General features: G+C 39.1%; 2 protein-coding genes across 5 annotated transcripts in view; one reads left to right on the top strand and one right to left on the bottom strand.

Moving 5' to 3' along the window:
* The window catches only part of SERAC1 (serine active site containing 1), a 379,919-nt gene that overhangs the window by 73,906 nt on the left and 288,363 nt on the right, over window positions 1–17,650 (bottom strand). The gene's annotated exons all lie outside the window — the stretch shown is intronic.
* Window positions 1–17,650, top strand: part of TULP4 (TUB like protein 4) — a 161,761-nt gene that overhangs the window by 25,581 nt on the left and 118,530 nt on the right. For 3 of the 4 annotated variants that reach the window (XM_075748312.1, XM_075748314.1, XM_075748313.1), the window contains one exon: window positions 3,646–5,939. In XM_075748312.1, the coding sequence (XP_075604427.1) occupies window positions 5,688–5,939 (252 nt within the window). In that variant the 5' untranslated portion in view covers window positions 3,646–5,687. Of the gene's footprint in view, window positions 1–577; window positions 638–3,645; window positions 5,940–17,650 lie in introns of all 4 variants that reach the window. The other variant, XM_075748315.1, reaches the window with a different exon arrangement.

The following is a 17,650-nucleotide window of genomic DNA, read 5'->3' as shown; positions in this document are numbered from 1 at the left end:
TCATACTCTTTAAGATGCAGGCTGTGAGTCCTTTTTTGGTTTGATTTGATTTTTTGAAGATAGTAATTTAGAAATAGTATGTACTAACCTGAATTTTCCTTCTCTTGCTTTCCTTCCCCTCCTAGTCTTCTTTTATCCTCACCTTCAGATACTCTGCTCTGGAGCCTTGAAGAGTGGGGTTCTGAATAATCATAAAATACTGAAGAGCTTGCTGCGGTATCAGTACACTTGGCTGTGCATGACTTCTTTCTGTCAACAAAAGAGACACTTCAGTGAAAATGCATGAGAACAAGCAAATATTTTTCTGGTTGTCCAACTGTGGCTTAACACACTTTATATAAGTTAATGGAAACAGGAGATAAAAATGATGAGCTAAATATTGATGCTAAAATATGAGAGCCACTGTTAATAAGCTCATTTTTTTAAATTAATACCTAAATTTCTTTCTATAATGTGGAAACATAACTTGTTGCTGGTTTTGCATTCAAGAAGAGCTATGCTTTCAAAGCAAAATCACATAAAATACTTGTGGATCCTTCTTTCTTGTGTCACAGGTCTAATGTTTTTGTCTCACTAGGTGTCTGTACTTAAGAAATATTTTACATCACTGGACTTAGACTCAAAACAGTATTAGAGGGTGAGTTCAAGTAGCATCTCCCTTTGTTAAAGGGAAAATCCAGAACAAAGGTATTTTCAGCTACCCTTTAATGAGAGTAAAAGGTCACTGCAATTTGTTGATACTTAGTGTCCTAGTCCTAGAAGTAATTTAGCAGCAAAAATAAATATTTTTTTCAGAATCCAGAGTGCTTCTATGATTAGCCCTTGCCCTGCTCTGAAAGAAAAGATGCATAGAGTTTGATTATAAAAAAATCTGCAGTTGAAATTTTAGTTTGGATGAATTTCATCTGGAAGGTTAAGTTTTCTGTTTATGGGGAGCCCAAACTGAGTTCAGACTAGTGGTAAGATTGTGCAAGTAACACCTAGCTCTTCTATAATGCTTTTTATCCTCTGCTCTTATACATGCTTTATAATAGAGGTAGTAACCATTACACCCTTGTGTTTCACGGTGGGGGAAAAAGGCAAAAAGCTTGCTTTAAACATGTGAAAAGGAGAACTGTGGGACTGCTCTAATGGCAGAAGGAGGGGGTGCATCTAAATTAGTTACCGATTTCCTTGAGGGAAGACTAGCATCTGAACACTTTAATTAAGTTATTTCTTAGGAAATACGAATGGGTGGAAATGAAGGAGAGGGGAATGGAAAGAATTAAATCTTAATTTATAATATATATAAATTAATTCACCCTATCTTTTGAGTGTTTGACACTGCAGTCTTAAAAGTATTTTTTGTCTTGTCTACTGAATACAAATACAACATAAAGGAAGTATTGACCCTCAGTGTTTTAAAGGTAAAATATTCTCATAGGGTGTATTGTATTGAGAGAGAGATTTTGAATAATGACTGATTTTATTCCTTTTGTACTTATTTTAGATTTTCATCTCTCCCTGTTCAGCATTCCTAATGCAGTTAGGATATTTTTAAGAGGAGAAGTCTAATCTTGAAAGTGATAGTAAATGGGACTCAGGTGAGAAAAGGTTATGGCCAAGATGCAGAAGAGTCCTTTTCTCAAACTTCTTACTTTTATATGCAGTGAATAAGGACAGAAATTGCATAGGGAATTTGTGCAAAGCCACTGTATGTATAATCGTCTGTATTTTAAAATCCACTTGTGAAGTCATGGTTCTTGCACAGTTTAAACAACTTTAATGCTTAACTCATGCTGCTCTAACCGATGTTTGAGAGACTTCTGTTTTCTCAGCAAATCAGGTTTTTTTGTTTCTCTGGAGAATTAGTAAAGGATTGCATCATAATACACATGCTGCTAATATAAAATGTCAACTCTTGAATGTAGATGTTAGGAGGACCCTCGTGGGTTTGGAAATAATAGCGCTGCTCCTTGACAAAATCAAATTTGCTTATGGGATAAGCGCAGAAAGAAATTCTTCTTCAAACCACTATGTTCTGAAAGTTTTTCTGAATTTTCCTTTATATGAACTTTCTTTGGACTGTATTTGAGAAGCACCATAAATCTGGTAAGTCTAGGTGACATTTCTGATATCCTTATCATGCTATGATGAAAAAAAATGGTAGCAGCCATTATTTTAAAATCTTTGGTTAGTTGTAATTCTGGAAAGTTCTGGTAGTGACTTACCAAACTTCATGGACAGTCTTCCTCATAAGTGTGCTAGCCAAATAGTGTTCTAAACTACTTTATGACCTTGCCTTTATATCTATAAATCTGTTTTCTTATCTTTTTCTCTTTTTTAAAAATCCTAGTTGGTACATCTATGCTAGACTGAAAAAGTGGTTACTCAATTGAAATGTGAGGTTGGTACAGTGCCGTACGTAACATAGACAAGACCATTTTTACGGCTCTGATGAATGCAATTCTTAATTTAAATGAACTCTCTTTAGCAGTAACTGTATAGATGCAGTAACTGTGCATATGTGGGCACCTCAGATACAACTTCTGGAATATGCTAGACAGCCTTTTGCTTGGTCTCTTCTACTCTATTTACACTCTTCTGTATATAAGTGAATTTGGGTAGGTTTTTTTTCCTCCTTTTTCAAATGGAGACCTATGCAGGATTTGAGTAGTCTTTAAAATTCATCTGTATTGATTCAAACTTCTAAGCTGTCATTTTGGAGTACCTTGGATGTCTTTAAAGCATTAATTTAAGCCCTGGAGGAATCTTCTCAGTCTCCTTTAAGAATGGTAAGTTTAGCACTGTACTTTCATGGTTTGGAGCATCTTTCATATGCGGAGACTCTGAGAGAGCTGAGACTGTTCAGCCTGGAGAAAAAAAGGCTCAGGGAGATCTTTTCAATGTGTATAAATGCTTGATGGGAGGGAATGAAGATGAGGGAGCCAGGCTCTTTACAGTGGTGCCCAGTGGCAGGACCAGAGGCCATGGGCACAAACTGAAACACAGGAGGTTCCCTCTGAGCGTGAGAAAATACGTTTTCTCTGTGAGGGTGACCTGGGACAGGTTGCGCAGAGAGGTTGTGGAGTCTCTATCCTCGGAGAGATTCAGAAGCTGCTTGGATACAGTCCTGGGCAACTGGCTCTGGGTGGTTCTGCTTCAGCGGGGTGGTTGGACCAGATAATGCCAGAGGTCCCTTCCAACCTCAGCCATTCTGTGATTCTGTTTGTGTGCCTTGGGGTCTAACTCTGTGTCTGCTCTGTCACCGAGACCTCCCTTCCCTACCCTCACTCCAAACTTGTGGAATCTTTGTCTAAGAGTTTGCTCCAGTGACTGCGGCCAAAAGAAAGTTCCTTTTTTTCCCCCCAATGTATCCTTCCAGGATTTCATTAGTTATATGTGTCAATTCTGAAAAATTTTGGGAACTTTGGAAGTGAAAAAAGAAAATTTTGCAGTTTGTATTTGTGTGTGTGTGAAATACATAGATGTGTGTCTGAATATTGCAAGTATCTATATATAATATAAATATTTTATAGGAGTCCAATATAAAATCCTTAATCATAATGCTTTGATTACTGTAACAGTAGTCCTTGCATCTTTAAGTTGTTTTGTGGCTTATTTTATTCACTTTTTTTGTCTGTGTGTATGTGCTCTATTTTGCAGAGTTGGAAGAATCCAGGGATTTCAAGCTTTGAATGACGGGCGTCTTACAAGATTACCACAGCTAAACTGAAAAGGCAGATGCAGCTCTGAGTACCAGATTGAGCGAGCTGGTGTGTGCACTGCGTGTACATGAAAACGCACATGTTTTTGTCATCACATAGACTTACTCTTGCATATTCCTGCGAGCTTTGCAATTGATGAAAATTAATTTGAAAACCAGATGGAGCACCTTTACAGCACAGGAATCAGTAACCCATGGAAAGACACCTGCCAGTAGTGTTCAACTTTCCACATGGTCTTCACGGGTGAAAAAAGTTTGCAAGAAGAGGAAGAAAAAACACCCTCTGCACAGAAAAAGCCTAATAAATACCTCCACAATCTAACTCAATAGTTGCAAGGGAAACAGAAGAATACAGACAGTAGAGGAAACTGATTTTGTTATCACAGAAGAATAATGTATGGTCTTTGGCACATTCTGCTTTGGGCTCAATAGATTGTGAATGGACTAATAAATCGTGACCATACGTTGAATAATGATGACTGGAAGTAAATAAGTTGAGGAACTATGGGACAACTCTGGACATTGAACTGAGCAAACCTCGTCATCCTTCTTGAGTTAACCAGGTCATCAAACTTGCATATTCTTTCTCCCTCTCCTTTTTCCTCTTTACACTTAGTGTGGTATAAATACTAATTAATTGAGCTCATAAATGTTATTCAAATAAAACAATTGGAATACTTCATATGTTTCCTTCTTGTACAGCTGCAAATGTTGTGTCTGGAACTATGAATCTGTGCTGTAGACAAGCATCAAGAAGGAAAGATCCAATCAAACAAGCAAGGAAAATACCTAGAGAAATAGTGAACCCAGGAAGTCAGATTTTTAATGCTGCTTCTCTTTCTTTTTTAGATGATTATATTTCTTCCTTCCTTGAATTTTAGAAGATTTTGAAAGAGTGCTTATTTGATGTGCTTTAATTCTGGCATTTGTTTTTTACAGTAGGATGGAAAGTCTGTGATTCCTTGTAGCAGAAAGAAGGGAAAAGTAAAGGAAAAACAGCTTGACATTTTAGCCTGTTTCGGAGGAGAGAGAACTTCATGGTTCACCTGAGGCAAACGCTTATCTGCTTTGAAAGCTAAAAGCTTTAAGGCGTTTTTGATTCTGCTATAAATGAAGAGGGGGTTTCTTTTTCATTCGTGTGTGGCAGCAAAAAGTGGGAAAGCAGGCAAGATAGCGTGATAAACAGTTCAGGCTGTGTTGGGTCTCTGGTGGAAAAAAAGTGCTGCAATGAAAATTGGATTGGCTTTGGATTGCAAAAACTTTTGAGTCCAACGAGCGGTTCAGTACCAAGAGGGATTTCCCAGCTGGCCTGGCACACCAGTGCCTGCACAAGTTCGGGTCTGTTGTTTCGCACGGTTTGTGTGCCTTTTTTTTCCCTTTATGCAATCTCTTTCAGCTTTAGCAGCAGAAATACATCAAATGGAGAAGATATGCCAGAGGGCAGCGTGGAAAAGATGAATGTCATATATGCATATATATGTATGTGCGTGTGTTTAAATTTCTGCAACTGAACTTTTGAAGAAAATCTGACTGGAGGAAATCTTAAAAGCCTTAAGTTACTTGAAACCTACACATTTGCAACTCTTTGTCTCTGGAATTGCATTACGCTAAACTGGAATCTCAGGCTGTATAAAGATTATATCAAGTTGAGCAAAAAGATGACTTAAACATTTCTTGAGCGCCTCTTACGAAGTAGCTGTTTCTCCAAAGGATAAGTGCACCCTCACTCTACAGACTCAAAAACAAAAATGAACCTGAATTTTTTTTTAAGTGTTACTTTTTCTTAGCCAACTGCCATCATCTTTTATAGAGGAATTTTTCACTATGCATTTGGTGGATATTTATAAACACTGACCCCATCCTCCTCCCTTTCAATGATCTATCCCAGGTCAGTCTTATCAATAAAAAAAAAAAATTGATTTAAATTTTGTGCACTAGACATATTACTTTCTTATGTCAAAAAATAAAATATTTAAAAAGCATGTATGCAGCAGTGGAACATGGGCCTGTTCTTTGCAGCGATTCCAACATCCTCTGCCTCTCCTGGAAAGGGAGAGTCCCCAAAAGTGAGAAGGAGAAACCGGTGTGCAGGAGGCGGTACTATGAGGAAGGCTGGTTGGCAACAGGCAATGGCAGAGGAGTTGTAGGCGTCACTTTTACTTCCAGCCATTGCAGGAGGGACCGGAACACCCCTCAGAGAATCAACTTCAATTTGAGGGGCCACAACAGTGAGGTAAGCAAAATGTGTGTTACACTTTAAAGGAAACAACAGCAATCTTTTTTTCTTTTTTTGTGGGGGGGTGGGGGGGGGGTGGGAGGGTAGTATTTCTACTTGAAATTTGATAGGGTGGTACGAAGGAGGCTCAGGACTAATCTAAATGTGATTGAGATCTGTTGGAGTCCTAGTAAATTCAAGCATATGAGGCTCATGGTGAGGAGGTTCTCCCTGGAAATGGGTCTGGTTTTGGCTTGGCCTGTTTTTTCCTTCATTCCCCAGCATTTCCCAGTTTCCAGGCAAATTCAATAAATGCATGTAAAGGTAGTTAAAAGTTGTGATGGTTGACTGCTTTTACACAGTACTAAAGTCTGGCATGGAAGACTAATGGAAAGGCAGGGGAGTGGGAGAGGAGCTCAGTGCCGGCTTTTCAGAAGGTGCAAAAGGGAATGGCCTGTGTCAGGGCATAGGTGTTGTCTTTAGAAAAACTTCTAATTTTGTTAGAAAAAGGAGCAAGTGGGACTTCCAGAAAAATGTTAAGATGCCTTGCAGTAAATTACTGTAACTTCAGAGTGCAAGGCATTGTCCCGACTACAATCATTCAGGAAAAAAAACCAAATGGAAAAGGTTTTGTAAGGGATAAATCTGTTGGTAAAAGCTGATACTCCAGTTGTGCTTTACCATCTTCCTGGCACCTATCTCTTTCTCTGCATAATGCTTCATGGAAAGTGCAGGTGATGCCCAGTAGCATACGGAGTGTCTCTGACAGCTGTGAGGACCTAGTTTGTTTCTGCATTTTAGTTAGGCTGCTTTTGGATGTGCTCTTTGAAAAGAATCTGTCCAAATCAAAGCTTTGCTCTTAGGTTAGCGGGTGGAATGACATGTATGTACTGAAATTAAAACCAAAGACACAATGTGGCTTTTCTTGTCTTTTGTGCTACGTACTCATTAGACTCTTAATATATGTTGCCCTTTTGCCATAACCCCTGGCCAAAGATTTAGAGGTGGGTGATTTTGGTTTTTGTGTTAAGATTAATAACATTCCTCTTTTTAAGGAAAAAGGGGAGCAGGAAATAAAAATTCGGTCTTAAATAATTGCCTTGATACGCTTTGTCTATATGCAGGTGTGTGGGTGTATTGTAAATTATATAGACTTTTATATTTATAGATGAGAGATTCATATGTATATTTGTATCTGGTTCATTCAAAAAATTACAGCCACCTTTTCCTAAAGAGAAGAATGATGTTTGAATCCAGCGTTTTGTTTTGACCCATCTCTAGTTGTCCGTATAATTTTCAGTTGCAAATTGCATTTTATTTTTGAAATGTGTGATACAGTGATCACTTTGCATTTCTCCATATTTTCTTCTTTAACTTTTCTGTGAACCTGGGCACCTATTTTTCTCCTTTTGCATAATATGTGTCTTGGAAACAATGGAGGAAGTGCTGTTCATGGGAATGTGAAGTCTTGTTGCAGGATGTGGAAATGTGAGACTAGGTTTAAATATGTGCCAGTTAAGTGGAGAAGATGCTGATGCGCATGCTGCCCTTTGGTTTTGGCTAGTTGTGCTTTGTTTACTCAGTTGGCCGTTAGATTCTCTTTCTGGGTCACTGCATTGATGCTGTGTGGGTTGAACTGTGCTGTTTGCGCATCCTTTCATCTTACAGTGATTGGCATGAGAGAGACTCAAATGAAAGGAAAATGTTCTGTTTGATTTTTTTTTCCTTTCTATTTTGTTTGGGCACTTAAAAAGTGCTGGATCAAGGTTGTCATTAATAAAGAATTGTGTTTCTGTAACTAATCTGCCTGGTAGCAGAACATGTGTGAATGACCAGAATAGCAACAACCAATTCATTTCTCTGTATGCTGCTACAAAACTGATATGGTGGGGGCAAAAATGTGTTGTACTGAAGGAAGAAGAGAAGTGGCTTTAGTGCAGCTAGCTTTCTGTGGTGAGTCTGTGGCTGCTGTCAGATTTTCCTCCTGGAATATCTTTTTGGTGTAAATGAAAGTTCATCCTTACAAGGTGATGTGTTATACAAAACTCTTTACCAGGCTTACTGAAAGTTATCCTTTTATGGGAGAATCCTACTGATTTTGGTAGGAATGAAACCGTAATACAGAATTTGTTAGTTAAAGGAATATAGCTGAATGGACAACAAGATTTTTTCTTTAGAAAACACCTTTCCTTCTAAATCTGTCTGAAAGATTCTTTAAAAGAAAGAAAACATTGAACAGCACTGCTTATTGGTACTGTTTGCATAGTACCTGTTTTGTTTTTCCATTCTCATGTTAAAAAGCAAGCCGACAACAACCTTGTCTCTTCTGTGAACCACCTTACACAATGAAAAATGCTAATTTTGCAAGCAGATGCTGGTATATGTGTCTGATTAAAGCTACATTTGTTGTCCAGAGTGTGCCCAGAGGGATGTGATTGACTTAAAGTTAAGAGCCTGTGTGTTTCACTGACCAATTCTAGGGTTGTATTGTGTTGTCTTATTCCTGGAAATGGTGATTTATACCTCTACATATTTTTTTCTGGGATAAAGCTAGTGTGACAAGTCAAGTTTATTGCTTTTCTGACATACATTGCTGCTTCAATGTTAGTATGCATCCAGTTATAAAGTGTGAAATGCTGTAATGAACAGAGTGGAAGAGGTGAAAATACAGAAGCTAAATTCTTTCCATTTGGGGGATGATTAGCAATATGCTGTGGGCAGAGCAGTACATTGTATTTCAGTTTTAGGGTAAAAATCTGGAAGAAGTAATGCGGCAGCACTGTGCTTTTGGCAAGAACGTGAGACTACTTTTAAGTGGGTCATGAAGGTGGATGCTAGTGATGTATTTTTGCAATGTTTTTGTGATTGCTGAAGAGATTGGCTGAAACCTTCTTTTGGTAGACAGCTCCTTTTTTGACTGTAATAGCACACCTGTAGCGTATCAGAACAAATAAGAATGAAGAATCAGAATCCCCAGGACTGAATTACTGACACATACATTGCAGTGGTGGACTTGCATGACTCATCGCATTGAATGATAATTGAGAATGAAATGCTTTGTAGCATGAGCCACACTTGTGTTTTTGCAATTGCTTCAAGGTTGGTTTTTAGAGTTTGCAACTAGAAAGTGGCTGCCATATTATTTTAATTAATCTCATTTTTTGTTGTTTCCAAGGAGAGCGACAGGGATTAAAATAACCATTTATTCTGTGGCAAGAGGTGAAAATACTGCATTTTGTGATAGATCTGCTTTCTAACTTCAGCATTGCATTTACAGTCCTGAATCTCATTTACATAATGCTCAGCATTCGAAAAATCAAAATTTAAATGGGCACATATCAAAGGCAGGAGCAACTTTGATGCAGAAGGAAGGGGAAATGTGTGTTGTGCAGCAGTTGTGCAGCTACTGTCGTAGGAACACCTTGCGTCTCTGACCGTGGGTGGGGAGGTGTCTCTGTGAGGGCAGGTAGTGGATGGACCAGACATGAATGACTGCAGAGCCGCACAGTTCAGTTTGCCTTCGGAGCATTTCCCTTGGTTTGGGAGAACAAACTGACTGGTGTTCAGTGGGTTTCTTTCGTAAGCCTGGCAGAAAGGTTAGAGGCCAGGAAGATGTGCCGTTGTACCACAGTGTGTGAATTAGCAGCCAGGGAGCAGAGATGCGGTGACCTAAAATACCTTCCCCTCCCCTGCCTGTGTACACGCAATGCTGTGTAGAAATTGGAGTGAGATTTAGAAGTCTTTGATTTGGACCTAACTTGACTTTCCTTGGCTGCACTGGGAAACAGTGTTAGAAAAGTAATTGAGCACATTCCTTTTATGATTCTTCATTATTTCTGTGATAAATTAAGGATTAAATGAAAAATATCTGGTCCCTTCAGTGAGGTCAGGGTTTCCCCCAGTGTGACTAGAAGGCTCTGAAGCATACCAGGCTGAATGGTTTTTTTATAATACCACAGAGACACTGGCTTTCAGCTTCTGGTCCATCCTGAGGTTTCTGGGGAGAGATTTTCAAGGGGGTCTGTTAAAGATAATTCAGAAAAAAAAAAAAAAAGACCAGACTTATCATCAGTGGGCTTCAATTAGCCTTACAGGGATCTTTCCTTCCAGTGAAAGGTTTACAGGATGTCTGCAAATCAAATTGCTTGGATGGTGCTGCTGAGGTAGTTCTTTTAATGGGTTCTGTTGTGTCTAGTGTATTAAGATGGTAACAGTTCCTATGGCACTTAATGTTTCTCAAATTACAAATGTTTTAAAAAATGTTTTGCAGGTGTATATTTTTCATTTCACCGTGCCAACTAAAAAGGCATCTTTGATATATTTAATAAGATTCAGTATGGTAATTGCTGGACTGAAGCATTAAAAAGTAGTGCAAGAATATGCAAATTCTGATGCAGTGAATTAAGTAACGTGCTGAATAGATTATTGAGTGTGCATAGTGTTTTTTACTGTAAACATAAATTGCTCATTTATTTACATTTGACATTATTTGAGTGTCCTAAGTGCATGACCACAGCTGCAAAAACCACCCTGTTTTGTTTAGCATAGGATTTAGAGGTAGGGAGGAATATAAACATATCTCAGCTGGACTGTCTAATTAATTATTTTTAGTTACAGCTTTTCAAAGGAATGCAGTCCTTAAAAGCAACATTTATTGAATATTTTTAAATACTACATTAGTTATGGAAGCCTCTGCACAGGTCTTGGGTTTGTTTTGCTTGAGTGGAAGGAGGTTATAAATAGTTTTTCCTGTTTTAAAAAGAAAGCTTTTCTTTATTTTGTCCACCTTTTGGGGATTGTATGTGAAAGTTCTGAGCAATTCTGGCAGAGCAGATTCTTTCCAGAAGCCTATTGCTAGCATAGGAAATAAATTTAAAATGCCAAACAAATAAATACTTTCGGTAGTGTTTCCTCATTTGTAGTGTCACTGGTAAGAAGAAAAAATATTGAATTTTTTTTTTTAAACTTTGTTTTAATTATAACTAGCTTTTGAACCTTAAATGTGATTTTTATTATGATTCCTGGACAGAAAAAACAAGTCAGCATGTGAGTCTTGACAGCATGAGTACCTTGTATTGTTGCCTTCGGAAGTGGCTGGAACAGTCGTTACTGGTGGTGAACACTTAAGAGATCTTGAGGTAAATGATACCATAATGATGCCTTTTGGCTGTAGAAGCCTCACTGGTACAAGACATACACTGATGTAAACTGCAGTGGTACTGCAGATCTTCTCTCCTGCTTTTCTGTCACTGCACACAGAAGACAGGACAAGGTTTGTTGGCAGAAATACTGTCTTTTTGTTAAAGCAAGCTAGTATAATTGGAAAAGACAGACGAGCTTGTGGGTATACAAGGTTCTCAAGAAGGACTTGTATTTATGAATGCTTGCCTAGTTTTTACAACCCTGCTAGCTGATACAATTCTAAATCTGTCTACAAACCATGCCCTTCCTCTGTCCTTAAACTATTATGGCTACAGAAAAATAGTGCTGCAGAGAGAGGCAGAATTAGTGTTTCTGTGGGAATCGACTTGTAGGAGAATAGGTCCTGTGCCTGACTGGACTGGCTCTGTTCAATTTGTGTTGTGACTAGTATTGCCGCGCTTTTTCTGACGATTTATTTTCGGATCACATTGGGATTTCGTGCAGGCTCCTTACTATACCTTCTTGAACTGTCTGCTCTGCACGTAGTCTGGGTGCTCAAGTGCTTTAATTTCTTAAAACGAGTATTATAAGAGCCAAAATATGTTTTAAACCTCTTTGTTAGACTTTTTCTTACCAATTTTTTAAACTTTTGATGAAGCTTAAATATGCTCTGTGGCATGCAAGAAGTGTCTTTCATAGCCTTCTCTTAGGACAATTAGCAAAGAAAATAAGTAGAGCTGGAAATTGGAAGGGATTGATCCTCTTACCGTAAGCAACAAATCGCTGTCCTGCTGCTTCCCATTTCTGTGCCTGATACCTGTTTGCAAACCCCAAAGTATGGCCTAAACTGTACCGGTACCCCTTCTGTATAGTTTGTTCACTCTTAAGTGTGACCACTTTCAACGTGTCTTTTATTTTTCCTTTGTGATACTGTTTTTTCCAGCCACACTCAGCTTCTACTTCCATAAGTACTTGGCCCTTTCTGTCTGTCTGTCCGTCTCTCTGAATTGTCTCAGAACTTCTGTGTGAGCCCTCCAAGTTCAGGGAGGATTGGCTACTCAATGCACTCTCCTCTTCCTAAGGTACAGGATTATATTTGTTCTTACACAATCACGTGGCTTTAAAGCAAACCATCCAATTGTGCTCCAGCTGTTGTTGAATAATGGAGTTGGTAGTGCTGCATTGATGTGCTTCTTGAAAGTTGCTTTTGTAGGTCATGCATACACAGTGCTTTTCCTGCAAAGGATAAGTCATCTGCTCAGGAAAACTTTAAATTACGCTTTTTCTGGTTCGTTTCTATAAACACCTAGAAAGTCATCCCTCAAGGCTGTGTAAAACAGGAATGTATGGCATGAGAACAGTATTGTCAGCTTTTAAACAAAACTAATTATATTTGTAAGTGGGTCATCAGTGTGGTTTTACATTTTACCGTGCTGTCGCACATGGCTACAGTTTTGTTGTTAGATAATCCTACTCAAAAAAGTTTGAAGTGGCATCAAGCTCACCATTGCCAGAAATGAACCCTAAGCTTTTTTTCATGTTAAATTGTTGCAAGATAACAACATGCGTATTTCAAGATGCTGATACGCCCAAGGGACATTTCTTGCCTTTTGAATTAGGGCAAAAATACTCTATTGCTCTGGAGAGGAGCAATTGTTCAGCACGATAATTTGGGTGTTCAAGGAAAATAAATGCATTTTTTTAACAAAGGTTTAATGATGAGGACCTATAGATGTAGCGAATAGGTGAGATTACTACTGACAGTTGATACCTAAGCTTGGAATCTGAGCACCTTCTGAATAAGGAAGGTCACAACTCAATATGTAATTCTGAAAGCCTTGTGTACACGTATATACATACTGAGCATCTGAATAGTGGAGAAATCAGGTTTTATGATAGCATTTCTGAGCCATAATAATCGTTAAGGACACTGCCATGGTTTAAACAGTTCCAAGAGGAATTCATCAAATTATAGATAGTCTGAACTGATAAGATACCCATTAAAACCCATATACATTTCACAGTATAATTGAACATAGAGCACCAAGTAATTGCTTGTCAAGTGTAGCTAGAATGTAGTAGGACAGACAAAAGAAATTTTATAGGCACTTGTCCTTGGACAAACCAGCATCTCTGCTCTGATAGCAATCTTTTATGAGCATGTGTGAACTTCTGAGGGAGTTCTCAGTATTCTCTGTGTGTTAGGAGCTTCTTGAAAGAGAAGTAATCCACTTGTATAACAAAAATGTTACAGGAAGTAATGAAAATGAAGTTGAATTGAGGAAATTTTTTGTGAATTTTCAGATTTTGTGATTTTAAATTTTCAAAACAGAATTGTGATGTTCCAGTTCTGGAATTATTTGACAAATTAGTATATTGAAAAATAGTAACCTTTTGCATTCCTCAATTTTTTGCATTTTAAGGAAATGAAATGTACGTGGATGACTTTACTAACGAAGAAAATACATCTTTGTTTAGCCTGGTCGGAATGTAATGAAACTGCAAAGTACAGTGGATTTATTCTGCTCTCTGGAAGGAAGGAGTTCACACCCCTTGCCCTGATTAACAGCAGGGTTCTCAGTTTGGTGGAAGACGTGTGTTGGTGGAGCCTGATTTGGCAGTTTTGGCTGTTCTCTACAGACAACAGACAGCACTGTCTCCCATAAGATTCTCATAGACAAGCTGTTGATTTACAGGCTGGATAAGCAGACAGGGAGGTAGATTGAAAACTACTGAACAGCTGGACCCAGAGAGTGCTGATCAGTGGCACAAAGTCTGGTTGGAAGCCAGTTACTAGTGGTGTACCGCAGGGATCAATACTGGGTCCAGTCCTGTTTGACATCTTCATTAATGGTCTGGATGATGGGGCAGAGTTTGCCCTAAGCAAGTTTGCAGCTGACACCAAACTGAGAGGAGTGGCTGATACAGCCAGAGGGTTGTGCTGCTATCCAGAGGGACCTTGACAGACTGGAGAAATGGACTGACAGGAACTTCAACAAGAAGCATTGGAGTACTGCATTGGAGGAGGAAGAATCCCAGGCACCAATGTATGCTGAGGGCCACCCAGCTGGAAAAGCATCTTTGCAGAAAAGGACCCAGGATTGGATGCCAAGTTGAACATGAGCGAGCAAAGAATACAAACGGTGTCCTCAGCTGCATTAGAAGTGTTACCAGCAGGTTGAGGAAGCTGATCCTTCCCCTCTGCACAGCACTGGTGAGGCCACACCTGGAGTACTGTGACCAGTTCTGAGGGCTCCCCAGTACAAGAGAGACCTGGACATACTGGAGAGTGTTCAACGAAAGGCCACAAGGATGATGAAGGGCCTGGAGAACCTCACATATGAGAAAAGGCTGAGAGAGCTGGGACTGTTCAGCCTGAAGAGAAGGATCAGGAGGATCTTATTAATGTATATAAATACCAGACGGGAGGGTGCCACTGGCTCTGGTTGCCCAGAGAGGTTGTTTTGAGTGTTCTTGGAAATACTCAAACTGAACACAGTCCTTGGCAACCAACTCTGTGTCCCTGCTTGAGCAGGGAGCTCCAACCTTCCAGGGGTTCCTTCCAACCCCAACCATTCTGTGATTCTGTGAAATCTGTTTGTAAATCTAGGTGAAATCCTTTACACCTAAACTGGTGGAGCAACATAAAAAAAACAACTCTTGAAGGCAGGCACAAAGTGCTAAATATGCAAACGTGTGGAGAGAAGCCATTCAGGTTTGGCTAGAATGAGGGAACAAACTGATGTGCTAGAGGAGGCAGAGAGCATTTTTTTCTGGGAATAAATCCAGATGATATTCCAAGTACTCAAGCAGTTGAAAAGCATAGTCAAAATCCTCACGAGGAATTATAGGCAGAGATAAAGTAACCATTTGATCAAGGAAAGGCAAGGCAGAACTGTGAAGAAATCTGCAGCAGCAGATCATCACTACCTAGGACAGGTGTATACGTGTACCTGCATATGTGCAGGAGAGACAGGTGTAGCTGGAGTAGAGTCAATCTCAGAAATGTTGTCCAAGCTGAGAATGACACTGGCTTTTGTGAAGCTGAACATACGTGTGGGGGATCTGGCATTCACTCTCAGTCAGCGGAAGGCAGCAGTCAGTTCCACAGATGTAGTTTCCAGAGAGGATTATGGCCAGCAGCAGCAAACACAATTGAAGGCTGATTATTGGCAATATGGTGACCTCCTGAAATTAATGTCTTGAGTAGTGTCCTGGAGAGGGAGCCAAGCATAAGGACCTGCAAGAGATGTTGGAGAAGTTGAGAAAGAGGGAGTATTTCAGCCTGTTGAAGAAATCCATCATCTGAGTAAGAAGGAAAAAAGAAAGAGGGTTCTTCCACCCAGGGAAGAGACAGTTCTAAAGCCTTTAACCTGAAAAGAGCTAGAGGAAGTTGAGTTTCACGGAAAATCTGATTCCACCAAAAGGAATGAATCAAGGTTATTGTTCAGGTAGAGGTACAACAGAGAATTACATCAGTGGAAAAGAAAGGTAGGAAGGAGACTCAAATAGGCTTGGTTATTCAATTACAAAATACTAAAAATAAAGAGATGTTTGTAATTTCTTGTAATTAGCTACTCTAATGAGGACCTTTATTGAGGAATGACCTTATCTTTAAAGGGTGCACATGTGAAGATATCCCAAAAGGCTGTTTTGAGGATATGAGACAGCTTTCTGATGCTCTGCTGTTGGTAAAAGGAGTGTTGATTGCATACTAGAGAGCTTAGTTTATAAGGGATGCAAGGAGGCCTTTACATTAGGATTATTGTAAGGAAAAGGGATCCTATTCCTTATTCTCTCCCTTCCCTTAATTCTGATTTGGTCCTGTCAAGTATTTTTTGAGCCTGGTAATATACAAATGTCTTGCTCTTCAGAAGTAGTCTGGGAGCGTACGATGAAGCTGTGTGCACAGAAGCGATAATGTTAAATGCTTGGTTAATTAATAAGTGGTGTTGCTGTGGAGGGCATTACATATATTGAAGGGAATGGATGCTCAAAATGTGGTTCCTTGCAATAAGGTGTCTTAAAAGTACACAGAGGACTAAGTGGCTAAGAAAGGCTGCAGTTTGAGAGTACCTGTCACTTCTTGTTCCGGTGATACCTTGAGTTAGGCATATACTTCAGGACCTAAATGGTACCAATACTGACTAAAGTGTATGAAATGGAAGAACGTTTGATGTTACAGGCACAGATTGCTTTATTGTGCAAAGTGAGCCATTAGCATGTTATGTTTATCAGTGCATAAGATAAATCCTTTCTCGTGTATGTCACCTTAGCAATTCTACTTTTGCCTACAAGACACCCCATTGATCACAGATGTTAGGAATTGCTGTTTTCCCATGGAAAGCCATCAATCATCTATGTGTTTCATTTAAATTGCATTGCATTTCCAGCATTCTTACTGTTTCCAGAATAACACCCTCAATGGTTTCTTCAGATTTAGTAGTCCTATTACTAATTAGGGAACCCAGACTCTGCACTCCACTTGTGAGAGAAGTCTACATGTCATAAGCTCTCTTGAATACTATCAATACTTCTGTGAGTTATAAAAATGTAAACCAACACTTGTTTATTGAGAAGTATGTATTGGGATATATATATGTTGTTCTCGTTAGAAAGAAATCAGAAGTCTTTTAAAGCAGTCTTTCAAATTAAAAATAGTTGTTAAGGATAAAATTTGTCCTGCTTTAAGTACTTTCTCCAGAAAAAAACAAATCCAGCAGGGAGGTTAACAAATTAGATTAGAATATTGTCATTTTAATACATACTACTTATGCAACCAATTATACCTTGTTATTAATTCTTACGGCTGCCATGAAGTTATTCTGTTGATTAAACAGATTCAAATTAGGCTTTGACACAATGTTATTATGTATTATTAAAGGCCCTACCTGGAGCTGGAGCTTCATTGGGTTAATTATGGTAATGGTTCTAGTCTCTGTGGTCACTGGGTATGTGTTAAAATTGTCCTCCCTCTGCCAGCTTCCAGCTCAGTTCCCTCAGAGTGAAGAAGTGAGATGTGGTTGTGATTACACTGGCCAGGGAGATGATTGTGTTTAATGGCTGGCAGTGAGTGTCAGTAATTACAGTGTGGGTTGCTCCTCCATCCCAAAGGTCCTGAGCTGCTGTTAACAGCTGAAGTGAGCCACCTTATGCCTCAGCTGGGAGAGGGAGATGACTTCTCTAAAAGCAGATGAGCCTAAACTACAATTTGAAGCAAATACCTGTTATTTTGTTTCTGTACGTATATAATATTTTCATATATTTCATTTTTATTTTAATTGCTCTTTCTGCAGCTTTGCATCATGGTGACAATAAGCAAAACTTGTTTGTAAGACTTGAAGGACTTCAGTTTGTTCATATGACTAGAAAGCATCATATAAAGAAGTTGTATTTTACATATATATGTACGTGTATATATATATAGTCTTAGGAAAGACATGGACCTGTTGGAGCGGGTCCAGAGGAGGGCCACAAAGATGATCAGAGAGGTGGAGCACCTCTCCTATGAGGACAGGCTGAGAGAGTTGGAGTTCTTCAGCGTGGAGAAGAGAAGGCCCCAGGGAGACCTTATTGCAGCCTTTCAG

This window comes from Balearica regulorum, chromosome 3, assembly GCF_011004875.1.
Source record: "Balearica regulorum gibbericeps isolate bBalReg1 chromosome 3, bBalReg1.pri, whole genome shotgun sequence".
In the NCBI taxonomy this organism is placed as follows: Eukaryota; Metazoa; Chordata; class Aves; order Gruiformes; family Gruidae; genus Balearica; species Balearica regulorum.
The sequence above is the reverse complement of the archived record's forward strand: the minus strand, read 5'-3'. Positions and strand labels throughout refer to the sequence as shown.